General features: G+C 41.3%; 1 protein-coding gene across 1 annotated transcript in view; it reads left to right on the forward strand.

Moving 5' to 3' along the window:
- The window catches only part of KIF26A (kinesin family member 26A), a 92,669-nt gene that overhangs the window by 14,430 nt on the left and 52,638 nt on the right, over nucleotides 1-25,601 (forward strand). Inside the window, exon 3 of the mRNA XM_058845243.1 lies at nucleotides 15,785-16,285. Coding sequence (XP_058701226.1) covers nucleotides 15,785-16,285 — 501 coding nt within the window. The remainder of the gene's footprint in view (nucleotides 1-15,784; nucleotides 16,286-25,601) is intronic.

The following is a 25,601-nucleotide window of genomic DNA, read 5'->3' on the forward strand; positions in this document are numbered from 1 at the left end:
TGCATATGTACCAGGGCCCCGGTGTTGGTGTTCCTTAGACATGCACTGGTTTTACGAGCATTAATCTGGTGTGTGCACTTCAACTTTATTTCTAGTCCCTTTCTACCTTCATCTTTTTGGCTGCAAAACAGCAGAGATTCCTTTTATTTGAGTGAGTAGGCAGAATCATACTTGTGACATGTTTTAAGACTGCTTAGAAGATACAAACTTATTAAAGTGCTTCTGATTTATCTGGTTTTGCTTTATTTGATTTCTTAAATTTCAGCCACTCTGAGCAGTTCTAGGATTTTCCTCCTTTATTTGGGAAGTGTCAGTTGATGAGAAGGCAGCTGATGTGCTGAAAGCATCACTCCTTTAGGAATTTGGTGTGTGAAGTGTTTAGCTGGGAAGAAAGCCCTGTGACAGTTACCCTTTTGTTTTTGTTTTCTTTTGCTCCCCCCCTCCCTGAAGAGCTTCGGTTTTGTCCTGCTGGTTTAATGGTTAGAGAATGCTGCAACTCTGTTCAGCTGTGCAGTGCCTTTCAGGTTAGTGAGAGGTATCTGAGGAATGAGAGGGATCCCATGGGAATAACTGGTTGGCACTTGGTTGACCTGATCTGACAGGTCCCAGCTCCTGCCAGGAGAGCATCTGATGCAGCAGCCGGGGGTGTGACCCCTCCTGGTCCAAGGGGCCTGTGTGGGCATGTGCCTCCCTACCTGTCTGGTGGGTGCCTCCAGCACAGCCTGTGCTCCTGGGGAAGGCAGCCCCTGCAGGAGACCTTGGCCTGGCTGGAAGGAGCTGTTGGAGCCCCGCTGGCAGCAGGGATACCTGAGTGCATCTTCTGTAGAGGCTGGTCTGGCTGCCTTATGCACACAGGGCTTCTTGGTGCAGTGTTTAGGGGAAGGGAGTGAAGGGGTGGAAATGCATTTAGCGTGATGAGCTTGTAAATGCCTGGTGGAAAGTGCAAGGCTGGAGAGGGCTTGAAGCATCTCCCTCTCCTAGACCCCACTAGCTGTGGTACTGGCTCTACGGGAAGGATGGAAACCATCCAGTTGCTGCTTTCCAGAAACACTCGAGATCAGTCTTATGGGTATGTATCGCCTCTCATGTATCTTGCTTGTTTCAGGTTATGTTGTGATGGCAGTCCTGATCATTATCTCATTTTAATTTTCAAGAGCATGATGTATGTGGATACACCTACTGCGCTCAGAGATTTCACTGCGAGATTAGAGACATGTTTAGGAAATTAGTAATGAGAGAAAAACACATAATTAAAAATGATATCAGTTTGGAAGCTCATCCATCTTCAGCCAGCTTGCTGGAAGAGAAAGGACTCTTACACAATACCTAGTGGTGGGAAAATGCATTTGGCTCTCCACATTTTAAACAGGAAGGAACTATTTAAATGACAGACTTACAATAGTAATTGGGGCATTTACTTTTGAACACTGGATAACGTATTGTAGCTGAATAATATTGCAGTAATTCTGTATAAAGTTAAGGCAGCTCTTGTTATATTTGTTTACTTTTAATGATGCCTTCACACAATTTTTAAAAAACTTATTTTGAGCCTTTCTAAAACAATTGGGTAATTGTACTGAAAACAGCATTCATATTTTGAGGTAGTCATATTTACATATGCCAAATACTGTCTGTAACATTACGAAGATGCACACTTAACAATTAATTTGTTTCCTGAGAGGCAATTTTATGTGAAATGTCTTAAATTTAAAATCTGCAGCAGAATTTTAGCTCTTCATCCCTGATGACCATTATAAAGTTGCCATATGTCTTAAAATGTGCTCAGCACAACTGCAGTTTTTCAGACTGAATTTCCTCACATTTTATGATGAAATCCTTAGTTTAGAATAATTTTATTCTTTAGTAGGAGAAACACCATTTGGTCATATATGGTTCATTATGCAATGTAGTAACTTTTAAGCATTTCAAACACTACACATGCTTCATTTGAGTTTGTATGCCATTTTTCATGAACAATTAGCAGTACCTTGTCATTTTTCTCATGAAATGCCCATAAACTCAATTATCTTCCTGTTTGGTCTCACTCGCAAAGACACAGAAAACCTAAGCAGATGTCAGAGCAATAACCAGGTGTATGTTGCAGTACTTTGCAAACTTTTAATTGCTGCAGGGATGTTTCCTAGTTAATGGCTGTGTTTATTAAATGCTCCTATCAGTTGTGCCTTGTTCAGGAGTGTATCTTACATGTGGTATGGTTTATCCAGTGACAGGGTTGGAGTAACCTCGCAGAGGGATGTGCTTTTTCAGTTACATTGTTTGTAGTGTAGTTAGCAAAACTGCTGAGTAGCTCATGGTGTAGGGTCCTGTGTCATCAAGTATTTTGTGACCTTTGGGTGGGTGCTCATGGTGGCTGTTGACTGTCCACCTCTCCAGAGGTGTTTTCTGGGAGGATGGACAGTAGATGAGGATGGTGTGGCTAAAATGACTCACCAAAGGCCAGCAGTTCTTGATGGTGCTTGGAAAAGAGGGCCCTTAGTTGGTGGCCAAGGGACGCTTTGTGTCTCAGAGCTGGAGGTCAGAAACTGTGGTGGAGAGGGTGGGCAGCTCTTGGCATTCCCTGTTGTGCTTACCCATGGAGAACTGGCCTTCCTGGAGGGATGTGAGGGGAAGCAGTTTTTCTTTACAGCCTCTTTGGGGTCTGTGCTGTTGTGCATAAATGGGGAGATACAGATATGGACTGAGGATATATCCAGTTGCTCGGTTCCCTGCCAGGAAGCAATGGCAGCACAGGAGAAGGAGACCCTTGATCCATGACTCTGTGCAGTTCTGCAGATTTGTACCCAGACCAGGCCAGAGTGCCAGGATTGGTTCTGAGATGTATTATGTATTGATGAAACAACAAGACAGATCATCTTATCCCAGGAATTAAATTATTGCTACCTGGATGAAAGGACCCAACATCTGGCTCTTGGGTTTCATGTATTTTATAATTTACATCATTTACAGATGTAACTGTTTGATTTGTTTCTGCAGTAACATTAACCTACTAAGGTATGAAGCTGTTTCAGGTCAGTGAAAAACTGCATATAAATCTTTATTACATGTACTTCATTTTCTTTAACTCTTTATAAGATATAATTAGCACCCAGTAATCATACTGCAGTGCTATTTCTGTGATTACCGTGGTCATTAGTGTGCAGTGAAATCCTGGTTTTATAGACTGGATCTAATGTTAACTTGATTGGAATAAAGGACAAACATCAGCCTGTGTTATTGGCCAGGTAATTTTCTCACCTTTCTGCTGCCCAGTTCCATTGCCTCCTGCAGTTCTGATTCAAAAGCCGTGGTCTTCAAAATGTGGTGCTTCAGGTTGAAGTGGGGCCACTTTCAGCAGTGGTGTCTGTGGTGGGAGGGAAGAGGAGGATTGTGGCAGGTCTTCAAGGATGGTAACTTGGCAAAGCGCTAGTGCCTAGAAATGTTTTGATCCTATTGTAATGAATAGCTGCTAGTTCCTGTTGTTGTTTCTGTTTTGATTGAGTGCCCAGCTGGTGTGTGGTGCAGATAGGATGCTGGGGCAGGGAAAGGAAGTAACTGTCAAAAGTGCATCTCCCTCAGGAAAGCAAGAATGTGGAGGCATGGTAGAATTGGGGTTTAAATAGCACTTATTTTTCCTTGGTTTTCCTAGTGCACTGACCATATGCAATTTTCCACATGCTGGGTAATGGAAAATTGGCCCCAGAGGAAGTCTCTTTGTAAGTCAAGTTTGGGATTATAAAATCAATCACTCTTGGGTCACTAATTGATGTGGAAGATAGGAATTTCCTATACAGCATGATAAGTTCATTGGTTTCTGGCAGGGCGTGTACAGTGCACTGTTTAGCCAACGATACTCTTTCCTGATTCTGTTGTTAACTCAGGAAAAGCATCAGGTCATTTACAGCTACACCCAAATTGTGGGTTTGTTTCTGAGTAGCAAGGGGAGGGTGGAGGGAGTTTCTCATGTAAGACCTACATGTGTTTCATGAAGTTTGTTTTCATCTCTTTGTGGCATAATAGCAAAGCTTGGCAGCCATGTGGGAATCATGAAGATTGATTGCTCTTGGTGTTAAGCATCTCGTATCTCTGAGTTTATATCAACACTACCCTTCTTCCAGCAGCAGCATCTGGCTCATTGGCAAGCTCTGTGGACAGTTGTTTTGACTGCTCTGGAGATGCCTCTGGCTGTCATGTGGCTGCTGCCTTGGCCATGCTGCTTTGTTATTCTAGCTGGTCCCATTTTACTTTGTTTAGTTTTTGGCTTGCCTTTGATTCTGATCAGTTGCTCCAGAGACTAGTCTTGAATAAATCTTGCCTAACACTCTCATGCAGGGACTTCAATGAGATGCTGATGTTAATTTATTTCAGTGACTGTTTGCTGATGGAGCTTGGAGCACTAGCAGCCCAGCCTTCTGTGCAGGTTTTCCCTGTGAATCACAGCATCAGGCATGTGGAGTAAAACACACATCTTTGAGCATATCCTGCGTAATGGCTTTCTCTGAGACTGGAGCTGCAAGCATACATCAAATATTAACAGTGCACAGTCAGTGCCTGGAATGGTGCTGAGAGTCCTGGAATCAGCCACTTGGATTTTCCAAGTTGACCATTGGGAGCAGAGTTTCTGGCTTTGCTGATACAAACTGTCACAGGAGCAAAGAGTAGTGTGTATCAGTTCTGGATTTATATCCTCAAGTGCTGTCCCCACCTGCTTGATTGTGTTTTTTATTCATATACTGTGTACTTTAAAAACGTTATTTTTTTCACAAGTACTGTGGGTTTGGAAGGTACATGGGCTTAAATAAAAGTGAGTATTTATTAAAATATTGAAGCATCTATTTTCATTAAAGAAGCCTGTCAGGATCATTACTTCTTATGGTTGAAATTATCAGAGCTGTGATGTGCAGGAGGTGGGACAAGGTACTTATCTTCACTGCCTTTTACCTCTGATGATCTCTAGAACTGCTTCACAGTGGGGGCTATTTGATAAGCTGTCAGATTTTACAAGGATGTTAGCAAGGCATGATTACACAACTGGTTTTAAATGTGTATTTATATCTGTAATGATAATACTAAGGGAACTTGGGTAGCAGGTTTTATTTTAATGATTCACTGCAAATTTGACACAAATAATGCCAGAAAACCTTGTTTTAAAACAAATGGGGAAATTTTCACACCAAATGTAACCCAACAACTATAAACATGCATTTCATGGGCATTTTATGAAATGGAGAGGCAGGTTGGTGAGAGTTCACTGCTAATTTGAAATTAGGAACAGGGATGTTTCAATTTAGAGGAGGATATAATGACTTGCACTCATTCAACTCAGTATGAATGTTGCCATGGATTTCTTTAGGGCCCAGGTCTCATTCTGGGGCTATAATTTCTATTCTTAAAAGAACCCTTTCTTCCTCTGTACTTGGCCTTTTCCAACAGGTGATGAGGCAGCTTCTTTTCCAAGGTCCCAGAACACAAATTAAAATAAAAACATGCTTTTATGTAGTACCTTCAATTGAACGGAAACATAAATGTATCCTATGATGTTAGGCATTGTCTACAGTTGTGGAATTTCTATGGAGGTAACGTTAGATACAGTAAATGTTTAAGAGCCTTGTTAAGTGTGACTGGTAGGACGAGCTAGTGCCTTTCATCTTTTAGTTGCTGGTTTTAATAGGATCTGGCTTGAAGGGTTTTGAAAGTTGTTGCCAGGTATTTGATTGCTTCTGTGTCTCGGGAGACAAGGCTTGTTTTGTGTGTGTGTGAAGAGCCTGAAAGGTTGCAGAGGTAATTTTGCCAATCATCCGTGGGTATGTCTATGTGTGCATGTGTTACAGGCAGACATAAGCTCACTTTGCTCATGGGTTTAATGTGTTTATATCCTGTGCCTTAGCAGAGTTTATAAACCCTATTAACATAGCTTTTGAGTTGCTTTGAGCATGGGTAGAGTGGGTTTATGTCTGCCTGTGGGCGTAGCCCCATGGATTTATGTTTGTAGAAGACAGACCTTAGGCAAAGGGAGCTCCTCTTTGATTGCACCAGTCCTCTGGATGGTGAGAGATTGCACATCTTGCAGGTTTCACAGGACTGCTGCAGGGCTTCCTAACAAGAGGGTTACAGCTGGATATTGATCACCAGACTGTTGTCATTCTGCTCACATGAGTGTGATTTGTTGGGCTGGTAAAGGCAGTTCTTACCGAGCCCTTCTTCTGAGAGCTGCTCTCAGTCTGTTCTTCCCCAGCCTGGATTGGTACTGGGGCTTGTCCTGACCCAGGTGCAGCACCAGCCCTTGGTCTTGTTAAATCTCATGAGATTCTCATTGAATCATCTCTCTGGATGGCATCCCATCCTTCAGGTGGGTCAACTGCACCACTCAGCTTGGTGTCATCTGCTGAGGCTGCCCTTGGTCGACCTTAACGAAGATGTTAAACAATGCTGGTCCCAGTATGGACCCTGAGGGACACCACTTGTACCTGGTGTCCATTGAGATGGACAGATAGGAGTAGATGGACTTGCACCTTCTAATTTAAGCACCTCATTTGGATTCCTAAAGCTGGTCTCTGAAGTTGTAGGGAGCAAAATGTAGCAATTCCATACTTTGTGTCTGTAAAGGAAGATTAAAAGTGGGATATAAAATGTAGCATAATTAATGGTAAAAGAAAGTTTTGTGTGTGGTGATGATTGGCTATATTTGACAGAAGATTTCAAAGTATATAGAGGGTCACAACTAGGACAAGAGGTATGAAATTAATGTAGGAATGATGAAAGTTGGAAAACGCTGTGAGCAAGATAGTGTAGGTTACATAATAACTAGCAGTCATCTAAGTAGAGCAGTATTTTGATGTCTGTGGGGCTTGGACTCAAGCAGCAAGTCTGTGCACAGATGTTGCCCATCTTCCCAAAACTAGTATCATAGGGCTGGGGAACGACCTTCAGATCTTAAAAAAAGTAGTCTAGCTTCCTCCACTGGAGTGGGGTCATCTATCTCTTGATAACCTCCACAGATGTTTTTCACCTGCTCTTCAGAAATTCTCAAAAGAACAAGATTTCTCAACACCATTCTGTAGCAATTGCCAATGCTCACTCACCTTTGCTAGTTTTTCTTGAGTTACCTTTGCTTAGAAGTAGAATGATTTCCTATTTTCCTTACCCAAGTGGATCTGGAAGCAATTTGTCAGCAGTCTCTCTGTAACCACTTTTTGTACTGCAGGGCTTTGATTACTTTTCACTCTTCTAAACTAAATAAACCAAACTCCTTTAACTTTGTACAACGTTCTTGTTTTTTAAAATGCTATTTGTTCTGTAGACACACCTCAAATGGTCTGTCTCCAGCTGTATTTTATCTGGCTGGGATCATACTTTAATGAGATTCCATAGGAGGATCACTTGATTCTTTGGGCAATGTCCTCTACCTGAAGATAGCCCTTGGGATCTGCATATTTATCTTTTCTTTCTAGTGTAAGTTGAGCTGAGCAGAACGAGATCAATTACTTCTATGTCCTGGCAGCCTATCTGAAACTGAGGGACAGCAATGGAACCTTACTAATATCCTAGTCCAGAGATACTGAGAACACAGGACCAGCAGGTAGCTGATCGCAGATTTCTGAATTTACTTGCTGAAGTTGTGGTATAAAAAAAGCCATCCAAGAATCCACATTAAAGAGCTGCTGGATGAACAGCTTGGAGAGGGAGGAGGTGTCTCATATGTGCCACCTAGTAAGCAAAGGAACTGAAGCAGACTCTTCAGGCAGAGTGTGGCCAGTTTATGGTTGAGGAGTTGCAGCTCTTCATCATTCCTAGGCTATTCATCCCTCTTAGGTTCTTTTTCCCTTGATCAAGTCCAGGCAACGAGAAAAAGTTAAAACTCAACTCCACTACAGTGCTCCCTAAATTCAGATGTAAACCCAAAATTTTTCAGCCAACAAGATTTTTTTTTTTTTTTTTTTTTTTTGTGAAGCAGTCAAACCGAGGCAGTGGAACTTAATTAAGATGAAGAATAAGTGAAATCCACTTTTGTAATAATAAAAGCTGCATGGTGTGCTAACTGTGCACTGTATGCAGTAATTTGTAGCTTGCAAGGGAGTGCACAATGGGCAGCCTTTTGGTTGTGAAGGCTAAATTGTTTCTGTATGGTCTTCAAGTATTCATTTACCAAATAATTGATAAAATGAGCAAGTGAATGAGACACTAAGAGAGTGTGATCCAATGCCAAGTGCTGGTTTCCATAGTTGATTTTAAATCTACATTATGCTAATGATGTTCATTTTGAAAATGTGTCCACTCCCTAACTTCTGCCGCTGAGCGTTCTGTTAATTGGATTCAGATGGTTGGACTGAAACAGTGGTAGTGTTCGTATACAGAGGAGTGTTCCAAGCACTTTTTTTTTTTTCCTATGCAGTCTTTCTAAGCTAGAGTTGCTTTCACTCTGGCTGGTGTCCAGCTGTTCTTGAGCTCCTTCATCAAAGGTCTGTCTGATACAAATGGGCACGGTTCTACTGGGACAAATGAAGTTATGATCACTTAAACATGAAGATCTCATCATGGGTGTGACTCCTCGCCCAGTCCATTGGGCTGGCTGGGCTGGGTTGCTGGTCAGAGTTCATCACTGAGGGAGTCCATTCCACCAGGCTCACAGTGCAATTTGTAATTCTGGAAACACAGGCTGTCGACTGAGTTCTAATAGCAGGAACAGCCTTTTGTTTCCCATGAAATGATATTAAATGTTGGTGTTTCTGAGGCATTTTGGCAAGGTGGCATGTTTCTGTGTAGTGGTGCTGTGCTCTGATTTTCATGCCTATGCTGGAATTGAGCTATTTTCTTATCTGGGCAGCCTCACTGAACTCAAGCTGTATGTGGAGTTGGTGGCATTCAATGTGCTGGCATTGGACAGCATTGTTTTCCCAAGTAGCTGTTCTAACCTGTGAGTGCTTGGCTTGCTTTGAAGAGGAAAGAGAAATTGTGACTTTTTATGCAGTTGCGACTCCAATGGGCAGAGTTTTTATAATCTGATTTACTGTGCTCATGGGCTAACCAGAACTTATTCCCTGATTTCAAAGAAAAAATAATTAGGGATGGAAAGCTCTTTATCTTTTAAACAAGTGTCCAATTTCTGTAAGAGGTTTTTTGCCTGAATTTCTGAAAGTCAGCTGCATCCAAGTGGCTATTTCTGAAAGCAGTATCAAAGGCTTTTCAGACACTGAGTATTGTGTGGTGCAACTATTGCTACTTGCTGCTATTCCAAGTGATAATACTTTTCCAAAGGTTTATAAAATGAATAAGAGAGAAATTAAAAAAGACACAACGTGTGTTGGAAGATGGTGTTTTCACATGAACAAAATCAGTACTGAATTTACATTATGAAGTTATAGTAAGCCTCAAACCCAAGAGGGAAAATTAAAAGATTACTTAAAACCAACAATAAACATGCAAATTAAAAGTCATAAATTTTAAATGAAGGCATACACTATTAAAAATAAGCATAAAATTGCATACTAGTTTGGATGCGTAGTTTATAGAACACACCAAATGTTAAAATTGGATGAAATTAAGAAAAACATTTTCCAAAGGCAAGTAAAATATCTGTTTAATTAGATTGTAAAGAAAGAAGATTAAAAGTAATATTTTGTGAAACAGTAATTACTGTTTTTCAGAAGTAGTCAGGTTCCTGTGTGTTGATCTAAATTTACCGGTGATAGCAGATCTCTTTGGGGTCTTTTGTTTTGTTTGTGTCTTTTAATTAATTTAAATGGCAACCACTACCTTTATTTTGTTTTCTTTGCGCTGAGCACACTGCATGGCTGTTTGCTCCAGTACTCTGCCATCTCATGAAAGCAAATCTGGGAGATCAGCTCATCCCCTCTGGTTCTGAGAGGTTAAAAGCCAACTCGTTGCAGGGGACTATACAGCAAGATAACAGGAAAGGCAGCTGAAGCCATTGGGAGGTGGGCTGAGGTGCTGATGGGAGCCTGAGATGTAAATAAACCAGATTGCTCTCATTTCCTCCTTCCACTGTATTATGCATTCCAATAGCACTATTCATCTTTATGACAGACACCTATTGCTTTAACTTTACTGCAGGCCACTGAAGTACATTAAAGTGGGCAGGAAATGGAAATAAATAGAGTTCAGTGGAGCTGCCGAATAACTAAACACGGCGCAGTCATTTTTAGTGCGGGGTCATGTGGTTTTGAGCAGATTTATCATACTGCTTGGCTTTTGTTAGAAAGATGGGCACTGTTTAAAAGAGATACTGTGTAATTTTTTTTTTTTTTATAAGTAAGAAAACGTGCTTGGATTTTTTTTTTTCAAACTCTTTGGGATGCCAGAGATGAAAAGAAATTGGGTTGAGTCTCAGCTGGGTAGAGTCAGGGGGATATGTCTGTGTGCATTACCTCAGGTTGTGGCTGGAAACAGAATAATGGAATTGGAGATTTGAAGAAATCCTGGTAGGAGATAGAATGGGAGAAGGGCCACACTCCTTTGGCTTAAATTAACCTTCCACCTAAAGGTAGTGAGACATTAGTGTAAAGAGGCCGAATGGAACTCAGCCTTAAAAATGTATCTACTTTTTTCTTAACGCCTGCACATTTTGCTCACTTTGGAAATGTGGATTGCTCTCCTGCTTGTTCAGAGGGATGTTTTCAAGGACAGTGAAGTTACACTGCAAATTCCAGATACCCTTAACCCACAGGAGATGGGACTTCAGGTGAATTCTGTTTTCGTGAAAGCTTCATGTGTTTGTTTTTCCTTGATTGTTTATATTCTGATAAGATGAGGTCAGTGACTAAATGAATTCACAACATGGGTTACTTGAAGACTTAAAGCTCATATTTTCAATCCCTTGAGATTAGTCAGATAGTTGGAAACTTTTCTTAAAAAAAATAATTATTAGCACTGTTTTTTTTCCCCCTTGATTACATTGAACACACTCTGGATTTGCTGAATATAGTGCTTTTTTTTTTTTTTCCCCTTGCTTATTTTTTTTTTTTCCCACGTTGACTGCTATATAGTTGAAAGCAGGCATCAGCCTTCAAGGTATTTGTCAATGTAGAAGATATTAGGGGATATTTCACAATGTCATGTAAGATAAAAACTAATTTGTAAGCAGTGTGGCAGAGATCTGGAAGGACAATTAAGACAAAAAATCGTTAGCATTGATTCTTTTGCACTGGGATAGTACATTCTTTTCTCCAAAAGCATCCTTTTAAAATGTTGTTCACCTCAGTTTGTATTTAATTATATATTTCAGTGTGACATTCAATGACTCTTCTTTCTCTTAAATTATATTTCTATCAAAACTTTAATTTCATTGAATGCCAAATACTTCTCCTGATACACTCGCACTGCAGAAACCAGTGCCAGGCAAAATTGTGGGTAATTACTGAGGATGGTTGTTGGCAATTTGACTTTTCATCATTTGTTCGTCATCGTTTGTTCGCACTCTGTGCACAGTTCCTCGCTGAAGGGATTAGGTTACAGATGGGTGGGTATTACTTCAGGGACTTCTTAAGTGAGAATCCAGATGCTTTTCTGCCTTCTCTTCTCTTGCTTAGTTTGAGAGTTAGAAGTCAGTAGCTGCAGGTAAGATTCAAAGCTTCTATCTTTCTTTCTCTTTTGCTATGGAAGAAAAGCTCTCTATTCTTTCTTGTTAGTTAAACAGAAAACCTAGCTGCAAACTCTAAGTACTTGGGAAATTACAGATTGACCTCTAATTTCAAAATAATCTAATTTAAGCGCAGTTATCACTGACAAACTGCTTCAAATTCTCAGAATAGTTCAGGTCCAGGGAGGTAATTTGGTGTTTCATGCTTTAAAAACCTGGCAGTGACTTTGGTGTCTAAGCTGTAGCAGGGATTTTTGGAGATACTGGCCTTTGGCCACATTCCAGTTGCTTTGAGTTATGGCTCTAGTTTCAAGGGCAGTGATCTGGGGATGTAGCATTTTACAGTTGTGAAATGTGGGTTTTGTTTGTGTCCCCACATGGTGTTACCCCAGTAGCTGAGACCCTGCTCGGTCCTCACTGTCTCTCCTGTGGAGGCAGCACATGAGAGCTCACATTTGAGCTGTTACATCAGAGAGGGAATCCTCAATTAGAGACTTCTGGTTTCCTTCTCGCTGTTACAAGTTGCTGGATGTGCTTTCAAATCTGTGCTTCTTTTCCCTACTTCTGGTTTCAGAGGTAAAGCCTGAAGGCAGGCTTCAGGCTAAACGCTGAAGGAAATGGGTGTTTTGCTGTGTGTTCTAGTGGGAGCAGTCCTGGTTTTCCAAGTTTACCATCCTGAACTTGCAGACCATTTCTGTGAGCTCCTCTCATGTGGGCAGTTTGCATGTGTGTGTTTAATCTCCCAGCTGCAGTTGGCAAGCTGGCTTGTGTCTGTAAGAACTGCTTGCTGAAAAGCAGTGGTAAATTCAAGCATTCAGAAAATTTGTCCACATATAAGAATATGGAATTATCTCATTATCTCCTGACCTTGCTGGGGGCGGCTGGGCTCCTCAGTTCCTAGTGAGACCATTTATTTTACAATTCTACCAGTCTGTGATGTTTGAAGATCTAAAATTTGTATGCAAAAGTTAACGAGCTGAGTCTGAAAGAAGGGTTTTGGTTTCTGCAGTGGGAGGGGAAGCTGTGAATGTTACAGCATCACAGTATTCTGCTTATCCTGCTTGTTCAGGAGGAAAGAAGAGAATTTGGAAAGTAGGTGTGACAAAGACAGCATAGTTTATTTATGCTGTGGAGAAACAAAGTAGTCACGTTCTTTGTAGCAGACTAAAGAGGTGTTGGAGCACTGTTTGGAACCGAGGCTTGTGTATTGCGTGTTAAATTTTTGTGCCATTCCCCTCAGCGATTTGCACACCCCCTTTGTCTGGTTTGCCTGTCTGCTGGTGGAGCTGCAGCAAGGATGGCTTTGGCTGCTTCACTCCTCCCACGTTTGTGTCACACATTTGGTCACCCAAGTTTTATTTCTTCCCTCTGTTAAACACGAGAGTGCAACTTCCACCCCAGCCTTGTTAGGGTGCGAGCTGCGGGAGCTGGGGCTCCCCAGGACCAGGCATTGTCACCGGCAGTAAAACCTCTTTAATGGGGCTGGCTAAACTTCTAAGTTATGGTTAATGCTTTTAACAGTAACTTGTGTTTCCTCTGGCCTTCACGCCCAACCATTAGCCAGGTGTTTTTGTCTCTCAGAGTGGAAAAATAAAAGTAATCTAACTGTCCAGCTGGGCCCTCCCTGAGGTGCTGGAAAAGGCTGGCCACGATGTGAGTTGGGGGTCACAGATCCTGGATGTGTGGGGTAAGAGGCTATTTGTAAAGCTTGGCAAAATATAAGCATTGAAAATGAGAAGCCTTTTTTTTAAAAAAAAAACCCCAAACTGTAAATAAATTATGAAGTTTAAATTTGGCATGCTATATTCCTATAAGCTTTGCTCTGTGTAATTTTTTAAATATATATTTTTAAAAAATTTATTTTTGTTCCCCCCCTTTAATATGACATCCACTTGATTTCTTTGTAACTGCGAGACAGGCCTGACTCTGATCTGCCTTATGCTGTAAACTGTGTTTATGGAGCTAGAATTGGGGTCATTAATTTTCTTTACATCAAAAGAAGTAATTTCTTTTAAATGAGAAGCCTGTTTCACCTAGTAATTCGCTTTAATTGCTTATTTGAAACTTTTGACATTTGATAGCAATTTAAGCATTGCCAGATGAGGCTCACACAGTTGGGACGTGCAGGTGCTTCCTTGTGTGCCCAGCTTGGATGAAAGGAGCGAGCCCAGGGATGTGCGTGGCCGCAGACGGGGCAGCCACGCTGGAAGGTGCTGTGTTTTGGGGCTGTTTGAATAGATGCTGTGTGTCAGCCTCAGCAAGTATTTGCTCAGAGGGCTCTCCCTTGGAGAAGTTTCTGAGGAGCACAGAGCACGGTGCTGTTTGTTTTTCTTGGGAGATAGACTGCATGGCCTTTGTTTTGCCTGAGGCTAAATAGTGCTTGCAGCGCTGAGTCTGTGTTTTTTAAAGTCTAACCAATAGCACTTTCTGCTGAAGGGATAGAAAAAAGTTTCTAAAATATTAATTACTCTTTCTTTTTTTTTTTCCTGACTATATCTATTAAGTCAATATTACCATCTTCTGGGAGGTTTGGTGGGAAAAGAATTTTCTTCTTCACGAGGGTAAGCAAATGGTGCAACTTCAAAGGCATTTTTGGAGGATCTAAAGCCCAATAAAGAGAAGAGACAAAAATGAAACAGTGTCTTTCCCTTCACTTTTAGTGAACATGCTGATTCACTAATGTGAATCAATTTATTGTTCAGTCAGTGGCAGGAGTAGCTTTTCTTAGCCTAAGAAGTATTTTTTATTTTAAGTCAATAAACAATAATTTAGATTATTGCAGAAGGAGCAAGTTTGGTTAATGGCTTTTGGCTGTGGAATAATGTGCTGCTAGATATACTTACAATGGTTTCTATCAACACTGACCTGTGTCTTGTGAAAGATGAAAACTATTGCAGTAGTAGTCCAACAGAAATAAATTCTGCTGCAGAAGTTAAGCAGTATTTCAGTACTTTCTGAATTCAGAGCAAAGCCAAAGTACCAGTGCCAAGACTTCTTTAAAGAGTTTTATTGATGTGCATTGTAATTAAAACCAGAATTAGTTTTCTAATAGGACATTCATTTCCTAGAGAGCAATTGCTGCTTGGCATAAAGTAATACATTTTTAAAAACAAGTGCCAATCTGGGGATATCCCCAGCATATGTTGGATGGCTGATTTACCAGCTATGTGTGTCCTACTTACTAACAAGAAAATTAAATATTTTCATTTAAAATAATTATACAAATAAACCTTTGGCTGCGCTGTGATTTCATTAAAACCTTAATTGTTCAGAGAGCTCTATGAGTGTGTGAAGCTGGGTCAGTTTTACTGCCTGGTGTTAGTCTCGATAGCAGATTTACGACAGGGCTGGATTTAATCTCTTGCCTAATCTTTACAGTAGCAGGCCTGGGATGGGGAGGCGTTTGTGTGTTTCAGGAGATAGGTAACTCTATCTCTGAAGTGGAAACATGGTGCTGGGTTTTAAAATGTCTTAGCAGCCTTAAAATGAACTAGCCAAGGGATAGTGGGGAATTGCTCTGTGGAAACAAAATAGGTGTTGCTTTTGAATCAGGGTCTTGGTGTGCACATTGTCACACCTTCACACATGGCTGTAGGCTCAAATCTATTTCTCATTAAAGCAACTGTAGCAGAAGGGAATATTGTGACCATCTGTGTTGCAAAGATCAGAGGTAATGGTCCTGTGGGCAGCACCATGTAAACTGGCTTTTATACCACTTGATTAATCATTTCTGTGGGTAAGGGTGGCAAGATGTTTACCAGGTAATGCATTTAATTTTCTTGGGTTTCTGATGGTGGTATGCCTTTGAATCAAGTTATGATATTTGTAGGTTCAGCATCTCAACTAACATTGTTCCTAGGCATGGGGAACACAGGCACTTTAGATGTCTCCAAAGGAGAGTTAATTAGAAGAATGAGCAGTTATCAAGAACGCCGCAGCTCTACTGTTTAATTTCGATGATAATTTTCATGCTGGGTCTAATACAAATGAATTCACTTATGGTTTATTAATCCACTGTGGGCCTGTTAGGGTATTCAGTGGGAAAAATGCTGAGAGTTACCAGAACAAATTTAAAGTAATTCTGTGAGCAGAGAGCAAATCAGAGAACTTTCTTTTTTCCTCTCCTTTTTATCTTTCTGCGCTGCTTTAACTGAGTATGGTGTTTTTCTCCCCCTTTCTTTGCTTCTTTAGGACCCACGATTATCAGCTTTAATTTTTGACAAGCTTCAAGTGCCTGACTATTTACAGAAAAACAGGAATGAAGGAGAGAGCAGATGCGAAACTTGTGCCACTCACTTGAATCAGCTGAAGCAGGAAGCCATTCAGATGATGCACACCCTCAGCCAAACCAGCTACCCAGAGATGCCTGACCTCCCGCCCGGCGCCGGGGCAGTGACCAGCATGGTACCCAGGATGGTCGCTGTCTCCTCCCAGAGAGACCTGCCACTCATTGCTGGGCAGGTGGGCAGGCAGCCTGGAAAGTCGCCCGGTCTCTTCCCTGCAGCAGACAGGAAGAAAGGACTCGGATGGTCTCAAGGCGTGGGCAGTTTTCCCAACTCCAGCGTTCAAGTGACAGTGGCTCCCAGCGGTCTCAGTGGTGCCCTGAGCTCCGTCACCATCCAAGCTCAGCAGTACCTCGAGGGCATGTGGAGTATCTCCAGGGTGAACAGCTTCCTGCCTCAGGCTTGTCTAGTAAGTAGTGATAATTCATCTGATTGAGTTTTGTTTGCATGTGTGTGGACATACAGAGAGATGTAGATAAAATTTGAGATCTATACATATTTATCTTTGTGGGGATCAGCTAACGGTATTCTAAGGCATGTTTCAAGAGCTGAAGGGTTAAAGAGCTTTGAAAGATATTCTATCAGATGTCACGAGGAATTTGCTTTCTTATCTCACATGGCAAGATCCTTTCCTCAGATGTTTTGCACCTATTCTAGCTCCATGTATGCGGGTGACGTTATTTGTCTGTCACATACCTGGTAACCCCTTTAGAGAAGCACAAAAGGCCAAGTTTGTCACACATGAAGCTCTGGGAGCTTCATGGGATTATATCAAAGATGAACTTGACCCTCAAGTCTTAGTGCTGAGTTTCTAATGCTGTGTGCAGTTCAGCAGTTGCTGTTGATGGACTGTGATGCACAGCATTAATCTGCAGCTTAGATGTGTTGCAGAACAGTTTGCTGCTGAGGAAGGGGCTCAGGAGGTTGCTTCAGAGCCACATGCCTGTAAATGTCACTGAACTTGGATTTTAAGCCTTGATGTTGATTTCCTGTATTCTGTGTGCATTTTATGAACTCTTGTGGGAAATGGAAAGGCTTTATAGAGGTGCATGTTCCCTTTAAAAGCAAGTTCATTATGTAGCTATCTGTGGAACTGTTCTAAGAAGGATGCAGTATGTGGCTGGTTTTGACTAAGATTTATTCCTGACCAGTTTTCAGGTAGTGAACAGGGGAGTATATATAATAATGAAATGTGTACAATTTGAAGTAATGCTTTTCACTTAAGATGACATAGCAGATCTTGCAAGATCAGGTATTTTGGTGCCAAGCAGCTTTAAATTTAACATAATGCCTTATGTGCTGTTGTATGTAAACACTGCCTAATATTGCTTGGTAGCTTCAGCTGGTTGAGCTCCAAAATCATCCAGGATAAATATTTGAGTGCTGCTATGTAATATTACTTTTCCAGGCTGACTTGTGTTTTCATCCAGAAAAGGCTTGGAGACTTGATTGCTCCCTCCCATACTTTCCTCTCTTAAAGAAATTTGTGAATTCACATACATTCCACCTCTGAGGGGTGTTCCCATTTAAGTCCAGTGAATCTCCACTGACATCAGGCCATTCACTGAGAAAAGGGGAAATGGCCCATTCACCTCTTCATAGTTTATAAGGAACTTCTGCTATGAGAGCTTTTCTCTAAAGCGTTTCTTCATGCATTAGGAATCAATTTGGCCATGTATGGTGTATGATGTTACATTTAAATTGCCTTTTAAGTTCTTTGTATATCACAGAAATAGAGAAAGAAAAATGGGAAAGCTGCTGGGCTAAGAAGCCTGCACTTTGAAAGCAGAAGTATTTGTCTGCTCATTCTTTGTCTGCCCTTATTCTTGTTCTGAATAATTCAGTTACAGCCAGCTACAGATTTCTTCCTGCTTAACCATGCTGACTGATAGATGTGGTCTTCCCTAACCACTATGCTATTCTAAGATAAAACTGTTGCCTCATTTAACCCCTGTGAAGGAAAAATGTGTATAATGCAGCAGAGCTTAAGTGTGATTTAGAAATGTGCAAAGAAACTCAGTAGCCTGGAAAACAGTGACCTTTAACGAAAGGACAAACACTGCAAGTGTTGGAGGCAGCTTGGATGTGATCCAGTCATCTGCAAGGATCGTTTAGATTTATAAGCAGTTTTTGGAGAGAAGCTAGTCTTCAGTTGTTTTATATCGCCTCTCTCTTTATTTATTTTATTCATTTAAACCTGAATGTAGTTACTGAAGACTGTGAGTGCATCTCTTTCCAGATGGTGCTTCTTGTGTCTGTCGGAATTCTTCCACTGCCTTTTGTATTGTTAAGAGCCTTGTCTGATGAAGTTGTTTGGGTGGGTGCTTCCCCTACGCTCTTCCCCTGAGGAATCACAGGTGTTGAAGGAAATTGGATTGGAGAAATTTCAGGAAACAGCTAGTCTAGCCCTTGTCTAGGACAGTATCCACTGCAGGACATTCTTGTCCAATTCTTATCTTACATCTTTTTACAATTTTTCAATGACTGGGATTTTCCAAGTTCAATTGATTGTCACATCTAAACTTCCTTCCCTATTAGAAAAGTTTATTTGATTGATTTACCTTTTTTCTTTTTTTTTCTGGTTAGAGAGATAAGTTTGTATTTTCTTTCCTTAAGTTAGAGACAGGGTTTAGGTTTCAGATTAACCCAGAAGAGAAATGTGCATATACATACTTTTAGTGATGTCTGTCTTTAGTAGTACTTCCTGTCTTGTGGAGGAAAGCTGGTCTGGCTAGAGGAATTCTGCAGCAAGAACTACTGCAGTAGAAAGAACAGCACTGAATGTACTATTTATTATGTGTGACTGGATTTTTAAGACTCCAGCCCCCATTTAGGCAACATACTGCACAAATGCAGAAGAAAAAGATGGCTCTTTTCCCAGGAAGTTTCCACTCCTGGTAGTGGCACCAGTTATTTTGACCACCCTGTAAATACTCCTGTTTCACTGAGAATCTATACTTACACCTTTTTTCCTTACTAAAGGGTACTTGAAACAGGTGCTGAACTCCCTGGTGGGAGGCTCCTACCCAGTGCTTACCCTCCCAGTGATTTAACTCACTGCTGCATATGAAGTGGGCATGATTAATTTTACAAATTTGGGAAGACGAAGGTAAAGGCTAGGGTTCATCTCTCAAGTATTTTTAATTGCCAAAACCCCAGGCATTTATTATAAAATAATTACTGAGGCTTCCTTTGTGGCTGTGGAAGACCAGCAGGCATTTCCAAGAGATTCTCTGTCTGTCTCATCTTGGATGTCTGTCTTGGCCTGCCTTGTCCTCCAATGGTCCCTGTGGCTTCCAGCTGGTGCTGCTAGAGCCCAGGTCAGTCATGGGGAGCAAATCCTTTTTTGGATGCAGGCTCCTGTGTATCTAGTGCCTTCTGGGTGTGAAAATACACCCCAATGTACATCTGCCAAACCTCAGGAGACCTTGCAGCCGCACACATTTCTCCAGGATCTGTATTTTTTGTTCATGGTTGGTTCTAATAGTAGTGAGAATGTAATTGTCTGTGTAGAGAAAATAAAAAAAAAGGTTTGATTTCTGCTCCTCTCATCTCCCTCCCCAAACTCACATGTATTATCTTGTAATGTCACTTATGGTTGTGAAAACACTTCTGTGCTGAATGTTGGGGGTCAGAAGTGCAGGACATCGTAAATTTTTAATATGTGTTTGGAGTTCAAGTGTGAAAAATCCATTATATAGATTATAAATTTTTTGAACAGGAACGTGTGTTTGAGGCATAGTGTGGGTGCTCAAACCAAAATAATAACCATGGGCTTTGGGAGCTGTGAAGAGGAACAATAATTAAGGATCTGGAGGAAGGTTCAGGGAGGGGAGGACTAGGATTGCAATCAAGGTGCAAAAGGTGAAGATGTAATCAGCTGCTTTACCCAAGTGGCCTGTTGTGAAAAATTACAGAAAATAATCACTAGTAACAGTGATAAGTTGTCTGAGCAGACAGTGAACACAGTGGAGGGGAGGGAGCTGGTGTAACTCTGGGTAAGGCAGCTGATTTGTGCTGGACACCTGACAACTATAATTAATAAACAGTTTTATATTGATGTTTTTATTTCTAGACCTGACAAGTGAATATAAGGTTACTACTCAAATGAAAAAAACACATTAGCAGTGCTCAGCACTGCCACTCAGTTTAATGCAAAAGGAGAGGACTGAGGGGAATTTGGGCTCCCCAGATGTCTTGGAATCTGGCTGAGAGGTAGAACAGTAAAACCACTTGTACACCTTGTATGCCTATTAGAAGTATCTGCATTTATTGTGTATTGTAGAAAAAAAGAGGTCTTACTGTATTTTTAAAATTGACTGTGTTATTATTATGCAGTGCTATGTACTGCACGAAAGTGCTGAAGTAGCCATGCCATGTGATATAAAGACATCTCAGTGAAATAGAGCTTATTTGCAAATTGCTTTTTCTTTCATCTTACACAAAATGAAATCTTGGTCACACTGTATTTCTTACTTGAATATATACAACTGGCACTGGTTATAAGGCAAAGTGTTGTGGTTACTTGAGAATTTACCAATTTCTAAGTGGATTTAAAAATATATTAAAAAATGCACCATTAAGAAATTGAAAAAGTTGGAGCACTAAAAAATTTGAAGTGCCTTAAGTAAAACTCTTAAAGCCTGTGCATGCAAAACTTTAAAATTATCAAAAGCTCAATGTATGTTCTTGAGAGTATTCACAAATTTAAATTTAGGTATAAGTTTATTATTTGGGTCTGTAAGGTTCAGAGAGGGAGGGTTCACCCACAGCACAGCACATGTACAGAGAACAGCACAGAGCTTATGTTTATTTGTCTTATGTGAAAAACCTACGAGTTATTTTAGTCACAATTCAGGCTTTCCTGTAGTTTGAATGTGTCTTCTGCTTACCCTAATCTAAACCAGATGGATTTGTATGAGAGTAGAGTAAAGCCTCTTTGTTTATAGCAAGGGTGACTTACATTTTGTTTAAAAGATGCAATAAAAAGCTGACTGTGGAAAACAGAACAATGACAAGATTTACTTTCCAGCATTTACTTTTTTACTTTGATAAATGTCATGCCAAATGGATTTTTAAATTAATTTTTAAAACCCTTCTTGATAGCTTTTTCAGTGACCTTTTATTAATACAATGTGGGAAATATATTTTGTAATGAAACAATTAAAACACAGTGCATTGACCATAAATCTTTTCCGTGAGACTTATGGATGTCTTTGAGCTTTGGGACATTTCTCAGACTCCACGTATAACATCTTCATCCTCAAGAAGTCAATGCTAGATGGTGAGGCAGGGACTGCACTGAGGCTTTTCTGTTTTCCCTTTAGCTCCAATAGTGTTGGTGTCACTGCTCTTGTAGAGGAAGTGCATAAAGGAAAGGGGGGTGGTAAGAAAACTTAATTTTCAAAGTTACTGTTGGTCACCCTCCACAAGTCTCAAACAGAAGGAAACCTTTTGGTCCAAGTTACTAAATGCTTTCTCATATTAATCTATTTTATGTTCCCATGGAAAAGACCTTTTCTGTGACTGCTGCATGTCAGCTGGGCAGTCATGCCTTGCTTTGAGCTTTGGTGCCGTGGTGAATGCAGAGGGAGGGGTGTGATGTGGGAGGACAACACTGCCCCTGTCAGTGAGACCCTGCCCCAGCAGCCAGTGAGCAGACTGGCTTAGAGAGAGTGGGCTGGAAATTCAGCCTTAAACATGCAGCTGAAAGCGTAGCCCTCTGTTTTTGGTAGTTGATGGGACCTTTGTGCTCTCTTATTCTAGACTGTCCCCAGTGTAGGGTGCTGAAGGTGAAAACAAAGTTACTTTTTAATATATTTCCAGGTATCACAGTGATACAGGAAAAATATTAAGAGTTAACAGAAAGGTTATTGGCTACAAGATGGAAATGAACATTTTCTTGGCTGAGGGTGTGGATCGCATTTCTTTTTATTGTGTTTGACACTTCCACCATAGTATTGGTTTTACAGTTGTGGGATGGGGTAACTCTTTGAGGACTCAGACCCTCTTGTGGCTCAAATTACCACCTAAAACCAGTTCTTTTGATCTTTCTCCCCTCCAGGCTAAGCAGTTATTATTACAGCTCTCATGAGGAAACAAGTCCATACTTGCCTCTGTTGACAATTGAGTTCAACAGGCAAAAATAAGGAATGTTTGCCCAGACTTCACCTATAACTCATCAGAGATAGATTTAACACAAGCAGACTTTAGAGATTATGTGAAAATGATAATCCACTGGATTTACCTTTGTCCCGCAGTTAATTCTCTCATCTAGCAAGTGTATCATAAGCTACACTAAATACCCCAAATACTTAAATTTTCTGCTCTTGCCTTCCAACTTGTTTCTTTGGCCTTTTCTGTTCACTTTGCTTCCTTCAGCTTCTTTTGCTTCCTGCTGGTCCATTTATTGTCTGAATTTGCTCCACTACAAATCCTTTGGTGAACTGATAATCAATGCATCCCATGCCACCCCAGCACTAGAAGTCACCATACAAGGAAGGTTCATACTTTGTGGCTGAAGCTCAGAAGTGGTGTCATCCAAGATTTGAGAAAGAACAGCTTTTTTGAGGCTACTGTTGCATGGGCTACATGGGTTAAGGGGGGCCACAGATGAATTATGCCCTTTGGCTTCAGAAGTTAATGCAGCAGAGAAACCAAATAAATTCAGGCTGAGCTTAGTTTAGTGCAGGCTGGTGAAGGGGAAAGTCTTGCAGTGGTATCTGTTTAGAACATGACAGGAACTAATTTGTACAGCTGTATGCAGGTAGGATTGGCCAGTGGTCCTGCTTGTGTAGAACAGTATTTAAACTTCATCTATTTATTTTTTTTTTAAAGTGCTTTGAATCTGACATTTTCTCAACAGGCTGTTTACTGGAATAATGACATGTTGAGGGTCTGGGCCTTCAGATGGTTGAGCTGTGCACAGTATGAGCATTGCTGAAAGCATCTCCTGTTGTTTTGTGGCACGAGCAGCTGAGCATGGGGGAAAAATTGGTGCTCTTTGTTCCTTGCAGCTAGAGTCACTGAAGTGCCTGGTAGCTTCTGACAGGAGGTTTAAAAAGCATCAATAGAAAATGATGTATCTATTTTTGTGTTTTAGTACTTAGGAGAGAATTTATGATGTATGGATAGAGTTCATAGATATTTCAAGCATTTTGTATGTGTGTGTTTAATGGAATGGATTGCCACTTTAGTGAACATAGCATCAAATCAGCTCTGTTAATTGAAAAAGATTTTTCACATTATTGCTAATGATGTGACACAGTTTTGTTAGAGATGGTGCATAAAATAGCTCTACTTCAAGTGACATTAATGTATGCATTTAAATTCCTTTTTTCCCCATTTACGTGCATTATTGATTTTATTTCATTGTTGAGCAGCTAATGGATTTATAATTTGAATACAGTCACTGTAATCAATGATGGGATTATTAGACTTATAAATAGAACTTTAAAACTACAATGAGATAATTTCAGAGTGACAATATAGAGAGTGGGCTGCCCAACCAGGAAGATTGTGTTGATAGCTCCTCCAAAGACAGATAGGAACAACCTCGTGTTCAGAAGTCCTGGTCCTCATGAGGGACCTCAACCACCCTGATACCTGTTGGAGGGACACCACAGCAGGGCATAAAGCAATCTAGGAGGTTCCTGGAATGTGTTGATGATAATTTTCTTCTCCAAATGACAGAAGAGCCAGTGAGGACAGGTGCTGTGCTGGACCTTGGTTCTGATCAGTGATGCAGAGTCTGCTTGGAGCCCTGTAGCCAGTGGTGTTCCCCAGGGGTCTGTGCTGATTCCAGTTTAGTTCATCGTATTCATCAATGCCCTGCATGGAGGGACAGAGTGCAGCCCTGGGAAGTTTGCTGAGGAGTGGCTGGTACCACAAAGTGCTGTGCTGCCATCCAGCAATACCTGGACAGGCTGGAGATGTGGATAGAGAGGAACATAATGAAATTCAACCAAAGGTAGTGCAGGGTTCTGCAGCGGGGGAGGATTAACCCCGTGTACCAGTACAGAACTGACCTACCGGGAAGAGCTCTGGGGGTCCTTGTAGACAGCAAGTTAACCACGAGCCAGCAGTGCTCTAGTGAACAAGAAGGCCAGTGGAATTCAGGGCTGCATTAGGAAGAGCATTGCCAGCAGACTGAGGCACGTGATCCTGCACCTCTGCTCAGCCCTGGTTGAAACCACATCTGAAGTGCTGTGCCCAGTTCTGGGCTCCTCTGTTCAAGAAAGACACAGAGCTCCTGGAGAGGGTTTTGAAGATGATGAGGGGAGAAGATTCTCCAGAATCTCTCATGAGAAAAGGCTGAGGGAGCTGGGCCTGTTTAGCCTGGAGAAGAGACAATTGAGTTAATTCCTCTGGATTTGCATGGCTGCTACTATTTCAAATAGGGATGAGTTTGTCCTTATGTGAAGGAAGAATTTGAAAGGTTCTGTAAGCATGAGTTTGTTGCTGTGTTTTTAGTGTTGTTGGATAAAGATAATGGATCTGCCATTCAGAACTGTCTCTGTTGTGTTTCTCAAAAAAGAAGGTGACGGAGTTGTACAAGACTGTTTTATGGGTCAGGTGGCAATGGAAGAATAAAGAAGGGGAGAGTGGCCCTTGTGATGCCTGGCTTGGGAAAGGTCTAGTTTGTTCATTCAAGGTAGCTGTGTGGACATCTTCTTGAGTCTTGTCAGCTTCTCCTGATGACTCTGAAGTACTGATAGGGGATATGGGAATAGTGAAACCTCCTCTTGCTAATTACACTAAGGTTCTCTTAAAAAGATTTGAATGGGAATGATAAGAACATTAGTATTGTCCTGCTGAGTCTCAGCTGCAGCTTGTCTAGCCCAGGGCTGTCTCCAGCAGTGAAGCTGGAAATGGTATTTAGGGAGAGCTGTGGAGCCTGGCTGCTTTTTGTAGTCTGCTCATACTCCCTGGCATGCTCAGCTGGAGAATTCACAGGGACACATACCTGTCTGTTCCCTTTAGGGTCTGTTTAGGGACCTGCTGTTCAGGAATTTATCCAAACCCTGTCTGACCCTGAAACACTCTCAAGCTCCACAGCCTTCTGTATGCCAGCAGGTTCCATGAGTTCACTACCCTAGTGCAAAGAAGTATTCACTTGCATTCAATTTATTCTGTACCTCCATGATTTTGTAAGCCTCAGTCAGGCTTTCATCAATCTTCCCTTCTCCAACCAAGAGTCCCAGCCTCTTTCATTCTCTCCTCCTAGGGCACCTGCTTTATCTTCTTGACTATTTATTTGCTTGTCTTTCTGCTTGTCTTTCCCTTACTCCACCACCCTGTCTTGAGATGCAGTGCTAGACTCAGTATGTGGTGCTCACTATGTGGACACTGTCCTTGTTCTTTGTGCCCTGCCTTGTGATGTCCAGAATTTGCTTGCTGTTTTTTTTTTTCGGCTGCTGCTACATCTTGATTTAGAGGAACTGTCAATGACCCTTAAACCTTCCAAGCAAGTTTAGAGCTCAGTGTTGTTGAGGAGTCATTTATGTTGTTTTTCCCCTTTTATTTGGTCTTACCTATGTCGAATCTCACTTGACACTTCTTCGCACAGCCACACTTGGAAATTTCTTCTGAAATTTTTTATTATTGGCATTTGGTTACTTGAAAGAGCTTTGGGACATCTGCAGGCTTGAGGATTTCACTCTGGTCGTGGTGAATCATGTCTGGGTTACATGGCCCCAACACTGGGAGCAGACAGCGGGGTTGGC

Source organism: Poecile atricapillus, chromosome 1 (genome assembly GCF_030490865.1).
Source record: "Poecile atricapillus isolate bPoeAtr1 chromosome 1, bPoeAtr1.hap1, whole genome shotgun sequence".
Taxonomy (NCBI): Eukaryota; Metazoa; Chordata; class Aves; order Passeriformes; family Paridae; genus Poecile; species Poecile atricapillus.